Below are 22,929 nucleotides of genomic sequence, written 5' to 3' on the forward strand. Positions count from 1 at the left end.
CTTCCACAAAGCCAACATACTCACATCAAGTGTGGTTTATTCATGTCCTGCCAAGTTCTCCCATCATACTCTGCTTTGGTAGTTGGCAAGGGGTTGCGAGTGGGTTCAGTACAGACTAGGGCTCTTCCCTGAGCAAGATAGTAGGTTCCCATGGATTACATAATAATCATTTCGAACAAAACCCCCCTGACAAGGTGGATCTCTGTGTTTTAGTCCAAGCCTAACACCACATGAATCCTTATCAGCTGTATAATTATGCCTTGCCGTGTTGCGACTGTTGCATAAATATTGTAAATTCATTGCTTACATACGTAGATTGTCTCTGAAACAGTGCATTGTTACGTTGTTTCTACAGCGTCGATAACGTGGATGCAAAGCATTTTGAGATCCTCTTCAATCAGTCGTGTCAAGGATTCCTTGACTCTTTGCTTTGGCAAGTGCTCGTGTCTGACAGATGAGTTTGTTTTTATCAGACGTAGCCGTGCCAGGGCAGAGATGATGAAACCACAGCATGGCCTCGAGGAAGCAAAACACTGCAGCTGCTCCATATCTGAAATGTGTTCTTTTCAAATTAATTATGCAGTGGAGATCCCACTGATTTATTAATTATTCAAATCTAGTTAATTATTTGATTTTCGGAGTAAACAGACTGGCACAATATATATATATATATATACATATGCATGATGTACTGTATGTGGACATTTCTGTAATCTCAGACGCTACATAGAGTTGACCATCAGGTAAGAGTCGGCATTCGTAACAGACTGCTATTTTGACTGTCTCTGTTGTCTCTCTTTTTTGTGAAATGCCTGCTTTTCCCCCCGAGGGAAATGTTCAACCGCATAGCTCAGCTGAAGATGTAGGTGGATGACACTGTGCCACACGAAAGGCATGCGTCATATGTCAAGGAGATAAGCGAGAACAAATGTCAAAAATAGGCTGAAATGGCCTGGAGAACGTCGGGAGCCAAGCAAATCAAGATCCCCTACTGGAGGGAAAAGTCATTAAGAGAGAGCCCTCTAATCCCGGAGGAATCATTTTCTCGTTAAATAATATGATGTGGCACATCAATACTACAAATAAAAGAATCCACACAGACTAATGAGGGTTATGGAAGACACATTACATAGTAGAGCTTGGAAATACGGCAGGACTTTGATTTTGCTAACAGGTTGTTCGTCCCACTTCCCCCTCTCAGTCTTTATGCAGTAGACTCAGCATGGCCACTAACTGCAGGGTCTAATGGGTCGTTCATCATTTATTTCATCTATCGATCATATCTGAACTAGTGATTAAGATATGAATATAATCCACGTCAATGGTTTTCATAAGAGTACTAGATATTTTACTCTAACAGAAGCAGGTTGTCCGACATGTTATCTTTGTCCTGGAGGACAAATGAAACCAGAAAACAACTTTTGAGTGAATGTGATGTTCATTTAATGGCTGTTTGACGAGAGACAGTTTCTCAGTAAAGAGACTCTTCTTGGGTTACGTGGGAGAGATGTCTATTTTAAAATAATATGAGTCTGTATCCTAAAACTTCCACTGCTGTCACATCATGTTCTTCAGCTGTCATCGCCTTACATTGTGGGATGGCACAGTTCCAGATCAATGCACGTCAGTAACTGAAGTGCAGAAACACTTTCACTTCTTCTCTTATGTCAAAAAAACCCACAAAAAACTTCAAAACAATGTAATTAACATGACCAGCAGCTGCCCGGACACTCTGAAGTGGCATGAAAATAATCTGTCACAACTGTCTTGTCTCTGTTTGGCAAATGACAAAGAAGAGGGAGGTATTTGCTGTCTTTTGGAAATGATAGTGGTGTTTACATTTTCCATTCATGCCCTTTGCTGAATGACTGAGACAGCTGTCTTTGTGTCCTGACCAAACGCACAGGCATTTATTTTTTATTTTTTTTTACTTTCCTCCTTTACCCTTGCAATGACCCATTTCTCAAATGCTACACATGCTGACCGTCCACTGGGTGCTTTACTTTCTCCCAGGGCAAAAGCAACAACTTGATGCAATCTCATTCTTGTATCATTTTCTCCTCAAACTAACTCTTGGTCATTTCCTACGAGTGTAAGGCAAATTCTGTGCGCGCTTGCTTGACTTGATCAGATTTGAGCATGTGCACCTCTGTGGCCATTTAGCCATTAGAGGATGAATATTCCTGACCGGGAACCAATATCCTACACTGGAACTGTCTGCATTAGACAGGTTCAGATAGGTTAAAACATTAGTGTCAGATTAGATATAATACCATCCATCTACTCTAAAACAGACTCCACCTACCTACTTTACTCAGTTAATAGATTTTGACATTTAAACTAATTTATTTTTGAAAAAAAATATGCTGTTTTCTGTTAACCAAATGCACTATGTAACTTGAATTTAGATGCATCCCCTTTACAAGGCCAGGGGGATGTTGCTTTGAGACAAATGAGCTTCCGCAGAATATATTATATTCATATTGTAGCTGATGGAGTTGGCTCAGGTTCATTTGGATCAGTATGTTTGTCTGGAGAGACCAAAACTGGCAGTGACATTGATAGGGAAGGAGTTATGGTTCAGTTTTCAGGGACCGGGGACATTTGGCAGTAGTTCCTGTTGCATAGGTGGAGGCAGACATGTACAGCAACACAACTGTAACAGGCAGTTGACCTCTACCAGAGCACCTGCAGGGTGGAATTATTAAGTAACGAGTCCCTGGTGAGAAGAGCAGCCTTCTTGCCAGAAGTTCTCCACAGGAGGTTGCTGCTGATTTGGGTGATACTGTAAATGCCTGAAATCACAGCAGCACCTTGATTGGATGCAATGTGTTTTGTTGTCCAACTCGGTACACAGCTATCAGGCTGTTTCACAAGAGAAATTCTGGCATGTGGTATTAGGAAAGGCACAGGAGTGAGTGATGGCTGCATTCCATTTAGCTGCTTCACTCTCAGGGTCCTGGCATGCTGGCAAAACTGGTACACCCCCATGTACTCCTGAACTAATCATTAAGTGTCAACAGTAACACTTGAAATTGAAATGACTTAATATAATGAGGTAATATAATATGATGTGCACTGCAGTATTTTATATTTAAGATAAAGGCATTTAATTGAGGCCATTTATAGCAGAATTGTGTCATGGAACATTGTGCCTTTGCATACCTTGAGGTAAAGTTTAATTCTATATTCAAGATTAATTACTAAGATTAATTATTAACTGCTGTGAAACACAGTCTGTACGTACTTTATCGTACATGCACATTCCCAACTTATGTCCTTTAAATTAACTTTCCTTCTATTTCATTACTTTTATTTAAGACCTGGGAATCAATGAAGGGAGACCCTCATTTTCATTGATGCCAAACATAGTGGACACATACTACTACATACACTCATGTTACATCTATTAAAACGCTGTCATGGTATATTTAACTATGGAAACACAGTTGGTGATCATATTGGTGGTTCATGTCATTGAAAGAGTTGGAAATAGAAATACGGTAGTGCGATGTACATATGTAGTTACAGTTTTGGCCGGCCCATTGAAAGCTCAATGACAGAGGAAGATGCAGAGAAGAGTTTATAGGTCAGCAGGGCTCACAGCTGAGGTTTTATGGCAAGATTTACATCCTGTGTGATTTCACAAGTGGGGGGAGGATTTGTTAACCACCTTTTTTTCCACAAAATGGAATAGGTTATTCTTCACTTTCTGTCCAAGTTCATAGTAAGAAAATCCAGAGAGCCATGCTTTGACACCTGTACTACACCAGGAGGTAACGTGTTTGCCCAGTGCACGAGGCAATTAATCTTGTCAATGTCAAGTGCATTGGGAGGAAGGATGAAACAAAGATTTGACCTGATTGGCTATGAAAAGGTCTTACATTTGGACCCAGTTGGGAGAGAGGAGGGTTACGGGGGAAGCGTTTGGCACTTGCAAGGACAGATGCACACAGCTTTGATTTATCTGTCTGACTCTCGTCGTTCCCCGAGCACCCCAGTATGGTGACATCCATGGTTGTCCAGAATAAACACACATTAATTGGCCAATTAATTACAGGGATGAATAGACGGGGCAAGACTTTGAGAGGGCCACTTTGATTGCACGTTGTTCACTGGCTTTTACAGTAATTGGGTGTGTTTGTGTGTGTGTGTGTGTGTGTGTTTGTATGTTGATGTGTACAAGTAAAAAGCTTGCGTTCAACAAGGGGTAATGTAGGTCAACACATCCTGTGAGCATTGGTCTTGCTGCACTTTGCCAGAGCACGGCCCTCGTTCACACGTCTACGTCTTTTCCCTTTCTCAGGAAACAGAGCTGTACCACACAGCAGGGACACTGCAGGCAATATACACGTCCCTGCTGCTTCACTGTCCACATTTGTCAGGGCCTGGCATCCCGATGGCCCGTGTCCAACAGTGTCCACGACATTTTTAAGTATTGTTTCATTGTCAATGCCAGGTCATGCCAACACTAATGGAGTGTCCTTTGTCACATAAGGTCAACTGAACTGAATTCACTCAGCTCTCTGAGGTGTGTCACTGGACAGGAGGTGACTGGCCCTTGTGACTGTTCCAGGTATCACGGTCCATGTCACACCTTTAGTCATCCAAACAATGAGTCCGGCAGGCTCCACTGAGTCTACTAATATACAAAGACACTCTGCTGGCATTTTAGGTCAGTTTAAGGGAGAGGCCAACTTTGGGAAATGCTGAGAATGTAAATAACTTACAAAGGGCACTTTGGATCCAGGAAGCTTGGAGTGAAGCTCTGTAAACTATGTGCTGGCCATTTTCCTTGGCCAAGGTGAGGGAGGAGGACATGGAAAGCTCATACTGCAAGACGGGAGACAGGCTGGTTTGGGAGGAGAAGTAGCCCTGAACACTGCAGAACACAGAGGCGTGGTAGTGGGAGGAAGCATCACTTACAGCACACTGTTACAGCCTGCCATCCATATTCTGATTCTCCACACTCTCATCCCGCCTGCAACCAATTTAGATACATTCATCTGTGTCCACTTTAATGGCATGCCAGGGAGCAGTGCATTGACACTGGCCTGATATTATACAGATGGTAGTGTGTGGGACCTCAGTGTAATCTGTTATGCGTGGTGAATCATATGAAGCATAAGACTTGCTGAGGGCTACAATACCCAGAGTGAGCGCCCTGTGGATCTTTGCACAGTGTATTCTCTTTGACCTCAAATATTTGGTTTGTAAAATGAACCAGGGTTTATTCAAAGTCAATTTCCAGCCTCTCCTATTCACTTGTTGGATAACGAATTAATGAAACTCTCAGTATCTGTAAACATTGGATGGGAGCAATCTGCTCCGGATGAATAATACGGCCAGAAGTCCAGATGAGACTGTGAAATTTCCAAGAGCCAAGACTAATAACAGCATCCATTAGGAGATGAGAACATTCAAGAGGCAATGCTGGTCAAGGGAGGAGCCAACACATAGGCATGCAGCTTGCATGGATGCACTGCACAGCTGATCAGTGGGGATTAAGCTCATGGTTTCATGTAGATTTATCATCCTCACCGTATAAAAATGCAAATTCAGATAATGCTGTCAGCCCTCTTTTCTCTCCTTAGGAGTTGTTAAAGTCAATGAGCTCTTAAAACTCATCACTAAAGATGTGGTAGAGACATGGTTCTTGTAAAGAGATGTTCTGAGCATCCCCTGAGACCACCTTGGCTTAGTTTCCACAGACATTAACTGTCTGTATTTCCTGTGTTTGCCTTTGGCTGTAGTGTTTGCATACTGTGTGGTGGTGAAGAGCAGGATGTTTGCTGAAATAGCTCTCTAATGGTTATTTTAACCGACGATGCGCTGCACTCTATGACTGGGTAACCTTGTGATGCCACCTGTGTCCTTTATGTTGTGTTGACAGTTGAGAAGCGGCATAATGCAGTATAAAAATTAAAATTGCACTCTTGTACAGCTTCTTCTCTCGCCTGTTTCCTCCTTCTCTGATTGTTCTAAGCCCTCTACAGAAAAAAAATAAATAAAATTCTTTACCATGTTCAATGCCTAATTGCCAGACTCCCTAATTAGGAATGTTCCCCAACACACATCATATATTCATGCACTGAGCACATCCATCCCCGCTCAGAGATAGCTTAGTCTACTCCTTGGCATTGTCCCCCACTGTGTACACATTTTGTGATGAAGCTAGTTTGCCATCTAGTGGTGCATGAACAAATCACTATGTAGTCACATGCTGTCTATGATTGAGTGTCTGTGAGGAAAGCCTTCATGGACAGCTTTAGCCAAGACACTATAGGTGCAACCTTGGCCAGCTGAGCTGTGTCTTAAGTCGGCTGCAGTGTCAGCCATCTCTTTATACGTCCCTGAATATTTAGATGCCCGAGAGTTAAAGAGAGCATTGTGTGCCAGTCAGAATAGTAAAAAAAAAAATGCTAAGCTGCATTTGAGCCCCTGCCAGGCAGCTGTCGGCTTTGCAGTTTTCTTCCTGCCCCGGCCGCTCCTCTTAACCCTCAGTAAACAACTGGAACAAATCCTATTTTATTGAGGCTTTCACCAAGTGCAAGAGATCTCTGCAAGCTCCAGTGCCCAGGCATTTTCGGAGCTTGTGCCATGTCCTAAGATGGCATCCAACAGGGGCAGTCAGAAGTAGGAAATTTGCACCGTCGGTCTCTAATTGGATCCCTAATCACAAGTAGGTGAGGCTGTGGTTGCTGTGGTGTGTTCTGTGACATTTCCAACAAGCGTGATCGATACTTTCCCCCAGAAGCACTGACACAGGGAAACCAAGTTTGGTGATGATTCTGACAACTGCAGGATATGGTGCTACATAGTGCATGAATAGTTGTCTCTTTCACTTGAAGGGTCGTATAAACTCAAAGTTCACGCCGGAAACAGCTAGGCAGTTAGTGTAAATAGGGATGGAAGTACTATAAATCTAAAGGACGCGGAGAATGTGCTTATTGATCGTTTGTTTCTTATATAAAATAAAGAATCAGCATAGTTTACATCGTTTTTTGCTCTGTATCCTCCCCATTCATTTTGGCTTTGGAGTGCTCCTGAAGTCATATTCATTCCCTGAATATTAGTTGATAATTAGACACATCACCGAGCTAAACAAGGTGGAATATTTAAGAGTTTGTTGGCAGCATTTTTAATGTTTCATATCCTTTGTGCATACTTTATGCTGTTTTTCTCACTCGTTTTGCTGATGCTTGTGGTTCACGGTGCAGGTTCGCAAATGAGAAATCAGAAAATGTATTATTTGCTATGGGAAGGGATGACATTTCAGAATTAATTACAGAATTAATTAGCTTTTGCTGGCAGTTTGAGCAATTGTCTGTATCTTGTCTGAATCTGGATACAATAAGTGTCCCTTAGGGACTGAGTGGATTAAATGCATCTGGTTGTGTGTGTCACTCCATTTTCCCCCATCTTTCACAGGCCAGAAGAAGACAGGCATCTTCACTGGGGAATTAATATTGCGACAGGCTGTCTTGTGGCAAACTTTGCCTTGTTTCTGTGCGCGCATGCCAAATGAGCCCGTTTGTCTCTCCTGGTGTCTGTGTGCTTTAAAAGTCACTGTCCTCCTTCTTCCTTTGTTCTGCATATTGTTAAACAACACAAAGATTTTATGATGGGTTATCATTGTCACTATTTTACATCCATCTGTTTCCCGAGCATATGCAGCTGCTGCTCATAAGCGACATAGTCGGTTGCAGTTAAACCCAGTGTAGCAGTTTGACAATAGGCTCAGGTGGCCTGAGTACATGTCCCCAAAGGGAGACACGGAACTCAGCTCATGCAGAAAGAGTGGGAGTGGCATGCAAGTTTGTTAGTCAAGAAAAAGGTCACAGCTCCCATAAGCTACATAGCATTGTTGCAGACCAACGTGGCTCAGCAATGTCATACATAGTTCCCCCTTGATGATATTAAAAATGCTGTTGTCACTCATAAGTCAGGCAAATGAAATGCAAGCAGTATTGGGATTTCTGGTGAACAGCTATTCCAAAACAATCTTCAGGTCGGGCCAGTTTGTGCTTGGCCCCTAACAAGGCTACATTTGGTAAAAAAGTCAAAGGTTTGATGGTTTAAGAAAGGAAGAAACAGGTTACCCCTAAACGTCATTGCCAATACTTGACTAAAATGGTCACGCTCTGGCTCCAGCAAATGCATTCACTTCATATCCGGATGTTGAAGTAAACGTGGAATGGATTTATAGCTTTTTTGGAGACTAGAAGTGTAACTAAAGGGATAATTACTTTGATAGCAACAGAGGCAAATTTGGCAAAAATCAAAGATGAGTTGTGAGAGATGAATTTGAATTTGACTGACCCACTGGCAGCTGTACCTGCATATGAAAGGGAAACATCATCTTGTCTGAGTCAGTGTTGAGTTGGGTCCTCTCCTGTGGTGTTCATTTCAAAAGGTCCCCCCAGCTTATCTGCTGACCTCTCTCCACGGGGGCATTTGTCAGGTGGATTATGTGACTTTTTGATGGTATATCTGCTTTGCTGCTAAAAATACGACACATTCTGCCTCCTCCGTTTTATACGACTGTGTTATCCCAGTTCGGGTAGCGAGACGTGGAACGTCTCAGAGAACATGTTGACATTAGGGATAAGGATTATGGAGCCATCACAAACGAGTGCTTCTGCTGTGTGTCACTGTCACTATGTTGACTCTGCTCTCAGACTGGGACTTGTGCTCCAGGACTGAGCTGGGCCCCCATGTCTGTGCTTTCCTTTTACTCTTCACAACTCAGAGCAGAGCTGGTGCCAATCGAGGCTGGGATCCATGTGGATTAAGTCAGGGGTTCAAAATACGCTGTCACTTTGCTGAGGCCGGCCCCCTTTTCAGAGCTCAAAAGTATACTTACTCTACGCTTTTTCACTGTTGCTCAATGAGAAGTAAATGTGAGGTGTTTTCACACTGGTTACTGAGGAGAACAAATAAATAGTACATGTGATTATTTGTTGCATCCTGCCAGCCCGTCTTCCTTTTACTCAAGAGGCTAATTCATCTTTCACTCCCACTTGTGTTCTTTCCCTCTCTCCCAAAATCCAGTCATTCATTTGCCTCCCTTCCTCCCATCCCTCATTTCCTTCCTTAACTCTATCTCTCTCTCCCCCTCCCCCTAAACTACTGCAATGACCTGAAGGAGGGTTTCACACTGCAGTGCTCAAATAATCAAGCACTAGGATGTTGTCAAATTTATAGGACACTGTGTGTGTTGCATAGCAACAGAGATTGCCAGGGTGATCCAACAAGCACTGGAAGTTGGTTGAGGGAGAAATGGGGCGAGTGACAGGAGACAGGAGGTGGAAGGAGAGATGATGGGGGGAACAGGAGACAGGAGAGAGGGATGAGATGAGAGTAATGGAATTATGTTATTATACACAACGAGAGAGATGAACGGGAGATGGAGGGACAGAAAATGAGAACGTTAAGGCCAGTTTGGCTGAAAGAAAAGATTTAATAGTACTGCTGTATGGTTGTGTGTATGCCATTCTGTTGTATTTCAAGTACTAATTATCATCATCATGACATATTTTACTATGGCATTTTGGCGTGCACAGGCGGTGTTAAGATTGAAAGTGCCTTAAATTTTTCAGAGCAAAATAGCCATTTAAGTAATGGCCCAAGTCCAACTACAGGCTGCTCTTGCACTCTCACTATAATCATCAAGATAAACATTATGTGCTATTCTCTTCTTCTATGTTTTCTTCTTGAAGCTGAAAGTCTTCATTTCTGTTTCCAGTCTTTTTATTGCCAAGAACCTTTATGCCTTATCACCCTCAAGCATCACCTACCGTCTTCACAAAAAAAGATTCAAAATTTAAATGTTTTGTCCCTTGTGAAGGCCAAATAAAATATATCGACTTTTTTTTCTTTTTTTTAAAAATGCCCCACATATACAAATAAAATTTTTTACCTTGTGCCTGTAAGTTGTTGACAAGAAACCAAAGACACATCATTATAAATGTCCCTTGAGTTACACTTTTGACAGTCCAAACATGACATTTAGAAATAATTATGTCACTGCGCATCACATAAATAAATATAAAAAATCTACTCACTAAAGCTAAATGACAAACTTTAGCCAACCAGCATCTGTTGCTTCAGTGTTTGGATGCTCCCGGGCACCGGGATGGTTGCTGGCGTTCTTGATTCTCTGTGTTCCCGAGCCACTCTGTTATCTCGTCGTGTTGCTGACAGATATTTTAGTTCGGAGAGTCAACTCAGTGCAAACGGTGCTGACAGCTGTGCTCCGGACTAATTATTTCCTGTCACTGTGTACAGGTTTGTTGATGGCGTGCTAACCAGAGGACCTCTGGACAAAAAAGTGTCAGTCTAGCCCCAAAGTCACCTGCTGTAGTCTTTTTACTTGAAAAAGCCTGTGCTGATGAAATATTAGAAAACACCTCCTAGTGCAACATAATTGAAATTCAGCTGCACCACAAGCTATGATGCCCAAATTTAATTTCAACACAAGTCCCACCATAAAAATGGGCTTCCTATTACAGCCATTACATTACAAAACATTGGTTTTAATTAGGTGTACCTAATAAACTGGCAAGTCAGTATAATGCAACAATACTTCTGTGTCAGTAATAAAAGCAGCCACCTGAGACTGAAATATAATACTATTTCTCTTTGTTAGCAGTATGTAGGACAGAATAAAATGTGTTTTTTAAAATATGGAAATAAGGCTTTAGCAAAATCATCACTTCAAAAATGATTTTATAAACCATTTAACATTTGTAACTTTGCAACACCAGGAACAGGCCCAGGTTTGATTATATGGATTTGAGCCTAGGTCATCATTTTTAAGTTGATCAGGATGATTTATTGTACTATGGCAGTCGTAGCACCACTATTTATTTAGACGGTGCTATGCAAATACATAGAAATACAATTTGTATGCTCTTTGGAGTTAAAAAAGGATATAAGGGCAAATGTGGAGACGTGATTTTAAGAACTGCATAATTCATGGCCTGTTTGGAATAATAGCACATGAAATATTCATTAGCTAAATTACTTATCTATGTAATCTGCTTTTGTTGTCGACTTCTGAAGTGAAAGGACAGCAGCAGGGGCTAAGACTAGAACAAATAGCCTGATCTTTTTTGCAAACATAGCAATGATTGTCTGTCAGCCTACTCATTACCAGTGAAAAAGGGGGTGCCCTCCATCCACACTTTGTTTGTGAGAAATGGACCTGTTACATAAACGTGATGTGTTCTGAATCGACATATGGCACCCTGGTGCATGAGTGCTTATTAAATTTATGGTTGTCACTCTCATTGCTCATTTTCCTTCCACACAGTAATCAAGCACAGTTACATTTCATGTCAGCCGACATGACTTTAAGGTTTTTAAATGTGCTGTTTCCCTCCAAGTGAATGCAATGTGACATCTTCCAGCTCTTCTGGAAAAAAGGCACTCCTTCGTACTCACATTAAAGTGCATGAGACCTCAGAGGAACATTAACGCAGATGACTAAGAGCTGTTGGCCAAGGCTGTCTTTGAACATCAGACGGCACGAACGGAGTAAAGTGAGCAATTCCCGAGAGTATGTACACAAACTAGTTGCATTGTACCATTATTAAGGTTAATATTATACCCTAGCTTCTCCAGTTTCCATAACTCAGTATTCTGTGGGCTAGAAACAGAGACACAAGCACATCATATACACTTGAGCACACATGCAAACAGGAGATTAAAGCAAGTCATTCTTATTCAAGCGCCTTCACCTCTCTTTCAGGTAAATGTACTGTACGTGTCAAATATGACCCAGTTCATCAAACATTTGCATATGGAGTGTCGGAGAGAAGAGGGGCATTGCTCTGTGAGTCTGTTCAGCAGCCAGTGATCCCTCCATCTTCTCCAGTCTGCCAAACTCTGAAGTCAGTGGAGAATACAAGTGTCTTCGCACTGACACGCAACATACTGTTGGAGCGGATGCACCGTTTCAATGTAGCATCTGTGTCAGATGACGAAACTCCCACTGGAAAGGGGTAATCATACTTAGCCTTAATACTGTCTACGTCGTCTCACACGTCTGCGTTTGATTATGCTCCTGTGCAGTGAATTGATATTGGCCAGAGAATTATCATTATTTCCTATTTGAGTGTGTGTGTGTGTGTAAACCGTGCAAGCTTGTGATGTTCTGCCAGTTTTTAGGATCGCTGGTAAGAACATCCACAAAGCTGTATCCCCTTTACTTGGTAGAACTTAACCTCTCTTGATGTAAATTAGACCAACTTTGAGTTGGTTCGGAGAACATTACATTTTATGACGATGTCAGTGTCTCAACTCGCGCAGACTCTCAATCACTGGAGTGTTTGGCGAGTCACGACGTCAAAAAAATAAAGAATAAAATCTCAAAGCAAAGATGGGGTGCTTCACTGTGACCTTGTTTTGCAGTGTTGGACAGCACTGGCTGGCTTAGCCTGTCTGCCGCTGTATATGCTCCTTGGGTTGATTGATGCACTGAGGGACTCGCGCAGCTGGAGAGGAGGCAGTAAACCAAAGGAAGGAACAAAGAGTAGTGGGCCACACAGGGTGCAGCAATTAAGCTGTTTTCTCGTTGTTAATTAAAAGCAAATTAGAGACTGCGACAGGAGTTGCTGTCTGCTCTTAATTGCTGGCAGCATGTAAACCCAGCAACACCTGTTGTTGCATCTTCACTCACTTACCTCACACCTTTTTTTTTTTTCTTCCATAGGGACGGCGAGGAAAGAGTGGTGAGCCTGGACCCAGAGGACTACCTGTGCGTATTCCTTTACCTTCATTTACCTTCATCCGTCTTTACTATGCGTACATATAATATTACTAGATGTACGTGTTTTGGTTATTATGCATGCATCATTACAGCTATGAATTAAACACTGTGAAAAACACTAAAATGTTAGGTTAAGTTTTGCTCAGACAGCAGATAACTCACTAACTAATAGTTGTTTTATCTTTGTCTACCCATCCAAATTAGTTTATCCTCTATTATTAATTATCCAAAGCATATTAAAAGCAAGTTGATAAATACAGCTGACGCGCAATTAAAAATGTTAACTTAATTACCATCTTCGTGGTGATAGCTCTGCAGTACTCCTGTATGTAAACTTTGTGCTTTCATGTCATACTTAGGTCACATGGAAGTGGTTCAAATCTTACAGTATCTCACTCTCATATTGCTTCAAGCCGGCAGCATTATTATTTTCAAACTACATGGGTTATATAATGGTAGCACATGCGAATGCTTGTACAGGACAAGTCTGCCTGTAAGGACTGTTGACTCCCTGAATTATGGGGTTTTTTTTTTTCCTCAGGCGTTTAAACCAATTCCAGATGATGTGTGTGTTTGTGTGGTGACCCGCACTCTAGCGTGCAGAAACACCATGCTATGTAGAAAAGAGACAGCCCGTCTAACTGACGTGATATCAGCACAAACGCCCTGGATGTTCACTTATTTCCAAGGAGGACACAGGGTACTGATAAAGTTCCATTTCTGTTCACCCAGACCAAACAGAGGGAGAAAAATATGACAAAAACAACAACCAAAATATATGCACCTGAGCTTTAACTATTATTTTTATAATTGAATCATCTCCCTTAAGTGTTTTCATGCATCCCCTGCCGCTGTAATGACTAATTAAGTTGTAGGAGACAAATGTGCAGTTGAAAAAGGAGAACAGCATAGAGATGGTGTGACATTTCTAAATGGCAACGTCCTGATGACACCCTTAGCATGTGGCAGCTATTCCTCCATCTCCTGGTATTGGCATTTGTAAGTAACCTGTTTTGCTGAGGTAGATCTCATGCACAGACTCATCTATTCATAACACACACTAGGACATCACTCTCTCTTGTCCAGTGGCAGCAGGACATGCAGTTGAGGGGACAGCGGTTATTTTTCAATGTCAAATTAGCATCGCACAACATCAGGGGAGGCTGTGAAAAGGTACACAATAACGACACACTCAAAGATAATCTATAGTCTGCTGGTGGCCAGCCATGTGTTTGTACAAGCTAATATTAGTACAAAGAAAACAAGTGGCCTTTACTTTAAAAATGGAGTTGTTTTTTTCAAGTAAATGTGCCAGTTTAAATGAGGGTTATAAAGTCTTATAAGGACACACATAGACCACATTTATATGTTTGTCTTTGTAACATGTAATTATATTTTTTTATGGGTTCTTTGTGTAAACGTTGCCGGGTCCTGCATGGATTTCTGAAGGTGCAAGTGTCAAGGTATCTATCAGAATATTATTCATCACAAAACAAAGGGCCAGCATGTGACATTTAGGGTAGATTTCACCTGATAAACCAGCTCTCACTTGTCAAGATGAATTGAAAACAAGGAGTTGAATACATTGACAACACTGTCTGTAGAGAGATAGTTGAACTATATGAGAAGAGCTCAGAAAGTCTAGTGTAGAATCTATGTGACCAGAAGCCTGTTCTGTTCTGCTCTTGACTGGCATTTTTATTTTTTAGTTAAGAACAGATCTCCCACGCTGGAAATGGCACCTTTCAGTCAATTGTATCGCAGCAAGTTAAGTAGCTGTTCCCACCCTGCACCCCCTGCAGCACCGCGCAGCGTGACTCGGTACTTATTCTCCAAACAGACAGATGGCCGTTATCATACAGTGCTTTTGCAAAAAGCGCCTGCAATTATTTTCATGAAGCCCTGGGGTGCTGTAGCTCACCAGAGGCTTCAGAGATACGCTATGTTAAAAAGAAAAAACTCTCAGACATGAACCTTTACCAGACCTCCCTCTGTCAGTGTTGCTACCTGCTTCCTTCACACAACTCGACCCGTTCAGCCCCCACCCACCACCGACAAAGCCTCCATCAGCCCTCTTGAGATCATGCTCAGAGTGAAGGCTGTTGTGTACTGGACAACCTCTTGACCGCAGCTGTTCATTTGATGTATAGCTGTGTTGTTTGCTGGACTGTCAGTTTAGACCACAGAATTCCTTCTGCTCCCTGAGCCCAGAGGAAGTAGAATTGTCAGCTGGCCAACCTTGAAAAGGGAAGTTATCTATCTGAGGACATACTTATTATATCTAAAAACAAATGGATGGTGAATTTGTTTGGATTAAAAGTGATCATGTAGTATTACTATGTCCTAGAAAGTTGTGTGCTGGAGTAGAATGACAAACGGGGGTTACCTTGATTAAGGTTTTCTGTTTTGGTTTCTTAGTTTTGGCTTTAATATTTCATTTGAGCTACTTGAATTGAAGCTTAAATACGCAAAACCTCACGTGGCAGTTACATGTCACCAGTACAAGGATAGGAAATAGTTTAAAATGATCTAATAATGTGAGTAAAGTGAAAGCAAATCTGACCTAACATGGAACCTTGAGGTACACCACAGATCAGTAGTTGCAGAATCAAACCTGTAATGACCAGGCACCTCAGATAAATCCACTAAGAAAGTGTCATTTTAGTTTTGCCATGACAATAATAGGCTATTTTTTATTTGGATCTCACTGACCGTGGTTTGCCTTTTTTTCTTGAAGATATTGAACAACTGGATTAGTTGGGGCTCAGCCAGATAAGACCAGACATGAACTAACAGACGATTGTGCAAAGTAGGTAAAATATCAACAGGACTGGAGAATGATTTCTTGCTGCCCACTTGCTCAGTAAAGTCTTACAGCGGAATGTGAGAGACAGAGTTCAGAATTGATGATCGCTGAGAGGGATGAATGGAGAAGGGAGTAGAAGTGGTGGTAATGCTAGCCCTGACATTTTGGATCTCATCCACAAAGAATGTGAGAAAATAGCTGCAATCCAGCCTGACATGAGGTGTGGGAGTGACAAATAGTTGTTTACTGGTGAAAATGGGACCATTTAAGTGACCGTTGCTTCTTTAATTGTTTTGCTTAGCACATTTAAAAAGGTTGCAGGCTTAAAAAAAAAGTAATGGTCAGTAACACACCTATTGAAAACAAATGAAAGGAATGTTATGTATAAATTGTATAAAACAAAGTAGGTTTCTCAGTGCGAGTGCAACCAGGTACTTGAATTGAATTTTGAATTAAGACATTATGTGTAGTCCTGTGCAGAAGTCTTAGGTCACCATCAGCTCTGTCAAATTGGATGACAATGATGTGACTGAATGCTGCAAAATTTCATTGAGCTAAACAAATTCTATAAATATGCTAAATGTGGAATTAATATGGAAAGAATGTAAACTAAGACCCTGACAAATTTAGGAAGGTAATCTAAAATGTTGTGGATTTTATCAGCCATCTCTTTGTCCGGTATAAAGCCTGGGCAGAGAGTATGTGCTTTAAGGAGGAGACTTGACCTCTTAATGAGGCCTGTGGGAGTGGACATCAGTAGTTTGCTGGACCGGTTGTTGTTTTGTTATTGCAGTGTGACCTCCATGTCTGGACAGTAGTTGGTCCTTGCAGGACAGCCAGCCTGTCATCCAGTGCCTCTAAATAATCAGGAACACAGAGCAGTGAACTCTCTCGAGACCCAAATCAGGACTTTGACATGGATGGTGGGAGAGTTGGAGAGAGACAGCAGGCTGTTGGTGGGAAATCTTCACTAAGGATCCTGCTTTATATACAATGCCAGACGAGGATGCTCCCGGTGTAAAATGATGGTGGAACAGCCACTGAGGGAGTCTGGTTTTGCTCTGAGCAAGAGCCAGGGGTCCTCAGGGATGAAGCTCACAGCATGAGCTGAGAAAATGGCTGACCAGATGTGCAGCAGCACTGAGTGGAGCAGAGGCTGGAGCCAGTGATGCAGCATCAGTTGAACAGAAGGTAGTGCCAGACCGTTCTTCAGGTGATCGTGGCCTATGCACAGCAAATGACAATGATGGTGATAGTTTAATAATTAGCCCCATTAGTGTGCTGAATGAGCTGAACAGATTGCTGAAAAAGCTACAAAATTCCAAAAAAAACAACTTCACCACTGGCTTTTAATATGATTAGCATCTTCAGATGTGGCTCTGTCTGATTGTAGATGACTATCTCTCAAGAAGATATGGCTTTGACTGAATACAGGCTGTATGCAGTTCTGGGTGCACTGGATGTGATGAAAGTTTTACAGAGGTCAAATATCACCTACATTCATTGGTCAATGTATTATGTATACCTGTTCTAGTCAGTCAATCACATGACGGCAACTCAATGCAGTTTAGACATGATGATTATGTAGACATGATCAAGGCAAACCGAGCATCAGAATGTGGGAAAAAAAGTGATTTAATGGCACCAGACGGGCTATTTCAGAAATGGCTGATTTCCTGGGTTTTTCCACACACACACAGCCATCTCTAGAATTTTCAGCGAATGGTCCAAAGAAGAGAGAGTAGCAAGTGAGAGGCAGTTCTTTGGGTAAAAGTGTCTTGTTGATGCCAGAGGTCAGAGGAGAGTGGCTAGACTGGTTCAAAAGTATAGAAAGGCATCAGTAATTCACAGCAGTAGCTGAAATAACTTGATACAACCAAGGTATGTAGAAGACAGCAAAACACGTCAAACCTTGAAACACGTCAAAGCTCACAGCAGTTGGGCTACAGCAGTAGAAGACCACCGGACGCCACTATTAGGTGTCCTGTGTAATTATACACATTTAACGGATATTGATACAGTGTTCCCTCTTGTCTTTTTAAGTATCTATAAATCCTAAGATTGGAGTTACAAAAGTTTCCATCGGCAACAATCCTGTCAGAGAACAGCCTTCACTTCTCAGTGGCCACCCTCGTGCCTGTCTTAGCTTGGACTAAACAGGCTCCAGACAAACTAAACTACAGCTTGTGCAGCATCTGTGTGAGTTGAACCCCCCTCATGGTGTCAGTGAAGTGTGAACATTTAAAAAAAAAAAAAGAAGGTCTGAGCGGTGCATGATGGGTTGGGAAGAAAATGTTCTCATGAATCACATCTACATATCTCCCACTGACAGGCTCTGACAGACCAACGCAGATATTGATGGATAGACGGGAGTGGGATGGAGACAGGCTTAATTGTCGTTTGATGACGTGAGGTGTCTCGAAGTCGACGTATCACCCACAGACATGCACAGGTGGACCAGTTGTTACGAGGGACTGTTGAGCGCGCCGTTACACCCGCTGCACTTTCTCATTGTGTAAAAAAACAGTGATGATCTGGATAAATACTGCCGTTGTGGCGCCGTTAATCTGATTAGAAAGCTTTATTAACTTGTTGCACGCCCCTCTGCCAATGAATTGACTTTGAATGATCTTTCGAAGGATCTTAAGATAACCATTAAAAATGTCTTTCCGTAAGTCAGTGCCAGGATACAGTGCTCAAGATTTGTATTAGTGACAATGCGGGCCAATTCTAACCTTCCATTCCATGTGATTTAGATTGAATGTCATAACTCTGCAAGCTGCCTCTCTGTGTACAGCACAGTTTGCAGTTTTCTGTCATACTGTACCAAAAAAAAACACAACCCTTTCTGTTTGGAAAATAAGGCCCTTGACTGACTGATAACGCAACAATTATCCAGTTGATTTCCCTGTAAAGTTATGAGTTCCCTTGTCGTTGATAACGCTGTGCGGAATTCAATTAGTAGTCAAAGTCACTTTTGCCACTGGTCCCTCCTCCCTGCCTAAATTATTAATAGGACAATCCATCTGTTCAAAGATGCCAGCAGTCTACTGACTTAATAACAGCTCATAATTTAGACAAGGAAAAAGTGACTTTAGCTCATTAAATGATTGGTATCACAGTGGCTGTCAGGAGTGGGGGTTGAGGTGAAACTGAATGGCAGTTATTGTCTGTCAGAGTCCAGACGCCGCGAAGGAGAGTGTAAATATGCTTCAACCTTTCTCTGATGCCGCTGTCTTCTCTCGCGCTTCATAAAGTCTTAACACAGACTTACTTGAATTCTTCCCGTCAAACATTCACATTTTAGAATAGAGCAACCTTTTTGGGAATATTTTTCTTTTTTTTTCTGTTAACTGTGACGATCAACAGGCGAGTGTTGAAGAGATGCGAAACCCAACCTGACAAGCAAATGATTTGCTTCACATCCGCCGTGTCGCTAAAATACTGGCTGGTGTATATTATGCCAAGACCTTGTGTAACAGCAGAAGTACGAGCACACGAAAGGTCACGAAAAGGTGAGAGATGTTTACTGTATGATGAATCTTCTATGAGGTTCCAAGAAAGTGTAGTGAGAAGTTCCACAGCGTGTTTAGTATGGGTATAAAATTAAAAAAAAAAAAAGGTTCTATCACAAATCTGTTGAATTATTTATTCCCTGTGTGTCTTGACCAAGACACACAAATACATTTGTTTCACAGTCGTGTTTACTTAAAGTATTCTCCTCATAACTGACAGGAAGCTGTCCTGTTCTAATATTCCAAGGGAGTCAAATTAACCAGCAGTCATAAAGTGCCATCTATTGGCAGACGGAAGAATAATCTTACCACGGAAACATGGAGAAGTGCTGCAATGCATCAGGGGTTAGGTTTTTCATTATCCTGCGAGACACACATAACACTTATTCACATAAAACCGCTGCCGAGTCCCCAGTCATGTTTCTTTTCTTTTTTTCTCTCTCACATAATTACAAGCTGCTTTGATTTTGAGATGACACAGAACTGTATGTCTTTTCCTGATTACTTTTGTTCCACTCTCGGAGCTGACTGGCTTTTGCCCAGTCTTTGCTGTCGGTCACTGTCAGTGATCTGCTGTGTTCTTCTCTCAGGGGGAGAAGGGTGACTCTGGAGTCCCAGGAGAGAAAGGAGACCCTGTACGTATTTTCCTGCGGTGATATTTACAACGTCATTCTGTTAAGGCTTCATTAACCAAGGCCTTCTCCCACAGGGTCAGCCGGGTGCCGAGGGTGCCGGCGGGATGAAAGGACAAAAAGTAAGTCACGTCAATGTCAAGTGTCAAAGACGATGATTCCCCCGGTTTGTGTTCCGTGAAACTGAACCTCTCAGACTGTCTGTCAGTCTGTTCATCCTCCTGAGGTATTTGGAATCATTGAGCAGCAAATTATGAATCAGCACCTGCTTATTGCCTTGTGTTTATAGTTGCTATTGTTTGCGGATCCTTTCCTCGCATGAATGAAAGAATATGTCCTTGTGTCCATGTAATGCAAATATCTAATGCTTGTCTGTTTACCTTTTGTGTTGCACAGCATTCTAAATCTAATCTAAAGTGATTTCTGCAAAATCTATAGAGAGGTTGGGCTTGTGTCAAGAAAAAGCACACTGTTGTTTTGTGCTGACAGTGGTAAGCTGCTGACAGCCCACTTAAAATGCACCCTCACTCATCTGAAGCTACTGTACATGTACATGTATATATATACACATTGCGCTCAGATGATGAAACCTATAGGCAGTGGTGATGTAAATCTAGTACTATTAAAACAAAAGAAAGTGGATCATCAAAACCGGTAGGTTTCATCCTCCAGGAACCATTAACGTCCGTACAAACCTTCACAGCAATCCATCTAATTAAAGTGATCGAGTGACTGACATGAAGACATGATTATGATGTATGTCCTGTAAGTCATATGATTAAATCATGGACTATATATAGAAACTGGCAACAGCCTCTGCAGTCCACCTTGGTGATAGAAAGGTAGCCAGAAACATAAATTATATTAAAAAAAATAAAACCATGACAATACAACATTTCATTTTGGAGAGTACTGTAGTTGTGCAGCTTGTTCAATTAAATCACTGTGTTCCCAGGGATTTGGGCTCAAAAATGATCCAAATAGAATACAATATTCTGTGATTACGATTAGTAATTGCTCGGTTAAAGAGTGGCATGTATGTATGGGGAACTTAAAGTTCCCTGTGTACTTTATGTGCCAATGTTATGTGATGGGTCACAGTCGACATCCAGTCCAGGGTTCCTCCATGAAACAATAAATGCAGCCTTGTTTGGGATGAACAGCATCGCGGTGTGCTTGTGAACGACACTTCTTCAGGTGTTGTCTTTCACTCATCTCATGGTTTCTGTTTGGTCATGGTGTAACTTTGTTAAGCATTAATCCAGAATCAGTTGGTTCCATTGTTTGTGGTCTTTTTCAGGCACTTGTTTCATTTAAATCTGTTTTATTTGCAGGGTGATGTTGGCCCTCCTGGTCCTCCTGGTCCTGTGAGTACAGTATCTTACAAAATAATGTCTATTGTCATTTAATATGGATTTGCAATAAGAATAAGTGTTCTGATCTTTGAAACAATGCTAAGGAAAAGCAACATTGTGTGTAGTTTTCCTTTCACGGCGTACAGATCTGTCCTATTATTAGCTACGTAGTTTTGATTAAAATGTTTTTTTTTCTGCACAAACAGTGGATCAGTATTGATAAAGGACTTATAACGTGGACAGCCTTTTCGAGACGCAGGAGATTAGTTGTGACAAATGCGTCCTGGGTTTTTTTCTCCGAGTCATGTACACAGCAGAGAAATATTAACAAAGTGACAAGCAAAGGCACTGAGAGCTGCGGATTTAAGTGATTTAATGTGCGTCTGCATCTCTTAAAAAACAAAAGGTCTTCAGTGCATGAATTAATGATGGGGACCAGGCAGCAGACAACCTGCTAATGATTTAATGATCATTATAAATTGTGGGAGTTAAGTTGCAAGACACTGGTGCGGCTTGTTTGTGAAGAAGTTAAAAAAGTGAGAAGCCCTGGTGTCATGGTGGATGTTCTGAGGTATGTTGAAGGTGGCACAGAGCGACGAGTGCTATATACAGTATATTATATACAGTATATCTTAATTTAATTTATAAAAGAATATAAATGTGATGTTGTTGAAGCCTAATTGTCAAAAGGGTCAGAGTGAGATAATGGAGATCTCCATTCTAATGGCTTTTCTTCTTTAGATCTGCCGCCTGTTGAGACCCTGAAAGCTTTGGATGTAACATTGATGGCTTTCTTTCTTATTCTCATTCCGGTTGCTTGTTAACAAGCAATTCAAATGGAAATTAGACAACTTAATTATCCAGAGAGCAAAATATCACTCACTCTCCACTAGTTTCACGTGTTTTTGTGTCACCAACAAGAAGTCTACTCGCATAATAACGGCACACATCAACGTGTGCACTTTCATCGGCTGCTCAAAACAGCCAGGCCTTGCTTTTCGCAGTTTATTTTTGAAGTCGTCTCTTTTCTGTGAACGGCATACCAGCTGGAGGAAGGAGATGAAAATAAGATGGTGCATCAACACTGAAATGCTCACTTGTGTTCATTGTTGTGTTGTGAGCTATGGCTGACCCAGGACATAGGAGATATATACTATAACACAGCGTAGAGGGGGAAAACATCAGTCATTTGATAAATGAGGCCGTTTGAATATTTAGTACCAGTCTCTGTCTGCGTTCTCTGCTTTCCTGTGGCAGATAATTTTGGCAGTTAAGCATTGATTTCCCTTACACAGCAGAAGCGAGGGATCAGATCATTACCCTCCCTTCATAAACCTTCCTGTGCCTCTGTTTATTAGCGACGGGGAGGAGTAGTGGACTTACAGGCATGCCCAGCCACCGTTTCCCCCAACACCCTTAAAGTGGCAAAATAGCCATTTTAGCCCTGAGATTGTTCTGATTTTATTTCGGCCCGAATGGCTTCACAATACAGTTTTATAATCTATTAAACTGAATCTCTTATGCCAAGTTATGTTTAGTGAATGGCTCTGTACGGTATTTCACTGCTCCTGGGAAACATTCTGGCACACATTTATGATCAGGTTCACATGATGATGGCAGATACATGTACCCCAGGCAGTGAATTCTGTCTGTGATGGCACTGATATCGTTCAGTCTGAGTCTGCAGACACTCTAGTGGAACTGTAGGGGATTCAGTATTTTACATTTTGACCATTGATGGTGATGCAGGGGAGAACATTTAATGACAATGGATGTGTATAGTGCCTTGCTTATTATAACACCCTCAATGGAATCACAGATAATGTTGAAGGTCCTCCATCACGAA

General features: G+C 41.7%; 1 protein-coding gene across 1 annotated transcript in view; it reads left to right on the plus strand.

Moving 5' to 3' along the window:
• LOC122781686 (collagen alpha-1(XIX) chain) overlaps positions 1–22,929 on the plus strand; it is an 85,933-nt gene that overhangs the window by 31,055 nt on the left and 31,949 nt on the right. The window contains exons 17-20 of the mRNA XM_044045632.1: positions 12,719–12,763; positions 19,687–19,731; positions 19,806–19,850; positions 21,063–21,095. Coding sequence (XP_043901567.1) covers positions 12,719–12,763; positions 19,687–19,731; positions 19,806–19,850; positions 21,063–21,095 — 168 coding nt within the window. The remainder of the gene's footprint in view (positions 1–12,718; positions 12,764–19,686; positions 19,732–19,805; positions 19,851–21,062; positions 21,096–22,929) is intronic.

This window comes from Solea senegalensis, linkage group LG15, assembly GCF_019176455.1.
Source record: "Solea senegalensis isolate Sse05_10M linkage group LG15, IFAPA_SoseM_1, whole genome shotgun sequence".
NCBI classification, from domain to species: Eukaryota; Metazoa; Chordata; class Actinopteri; order Pleuronectiformes; family Soleidae; genus Solea; species Solea senegalensis.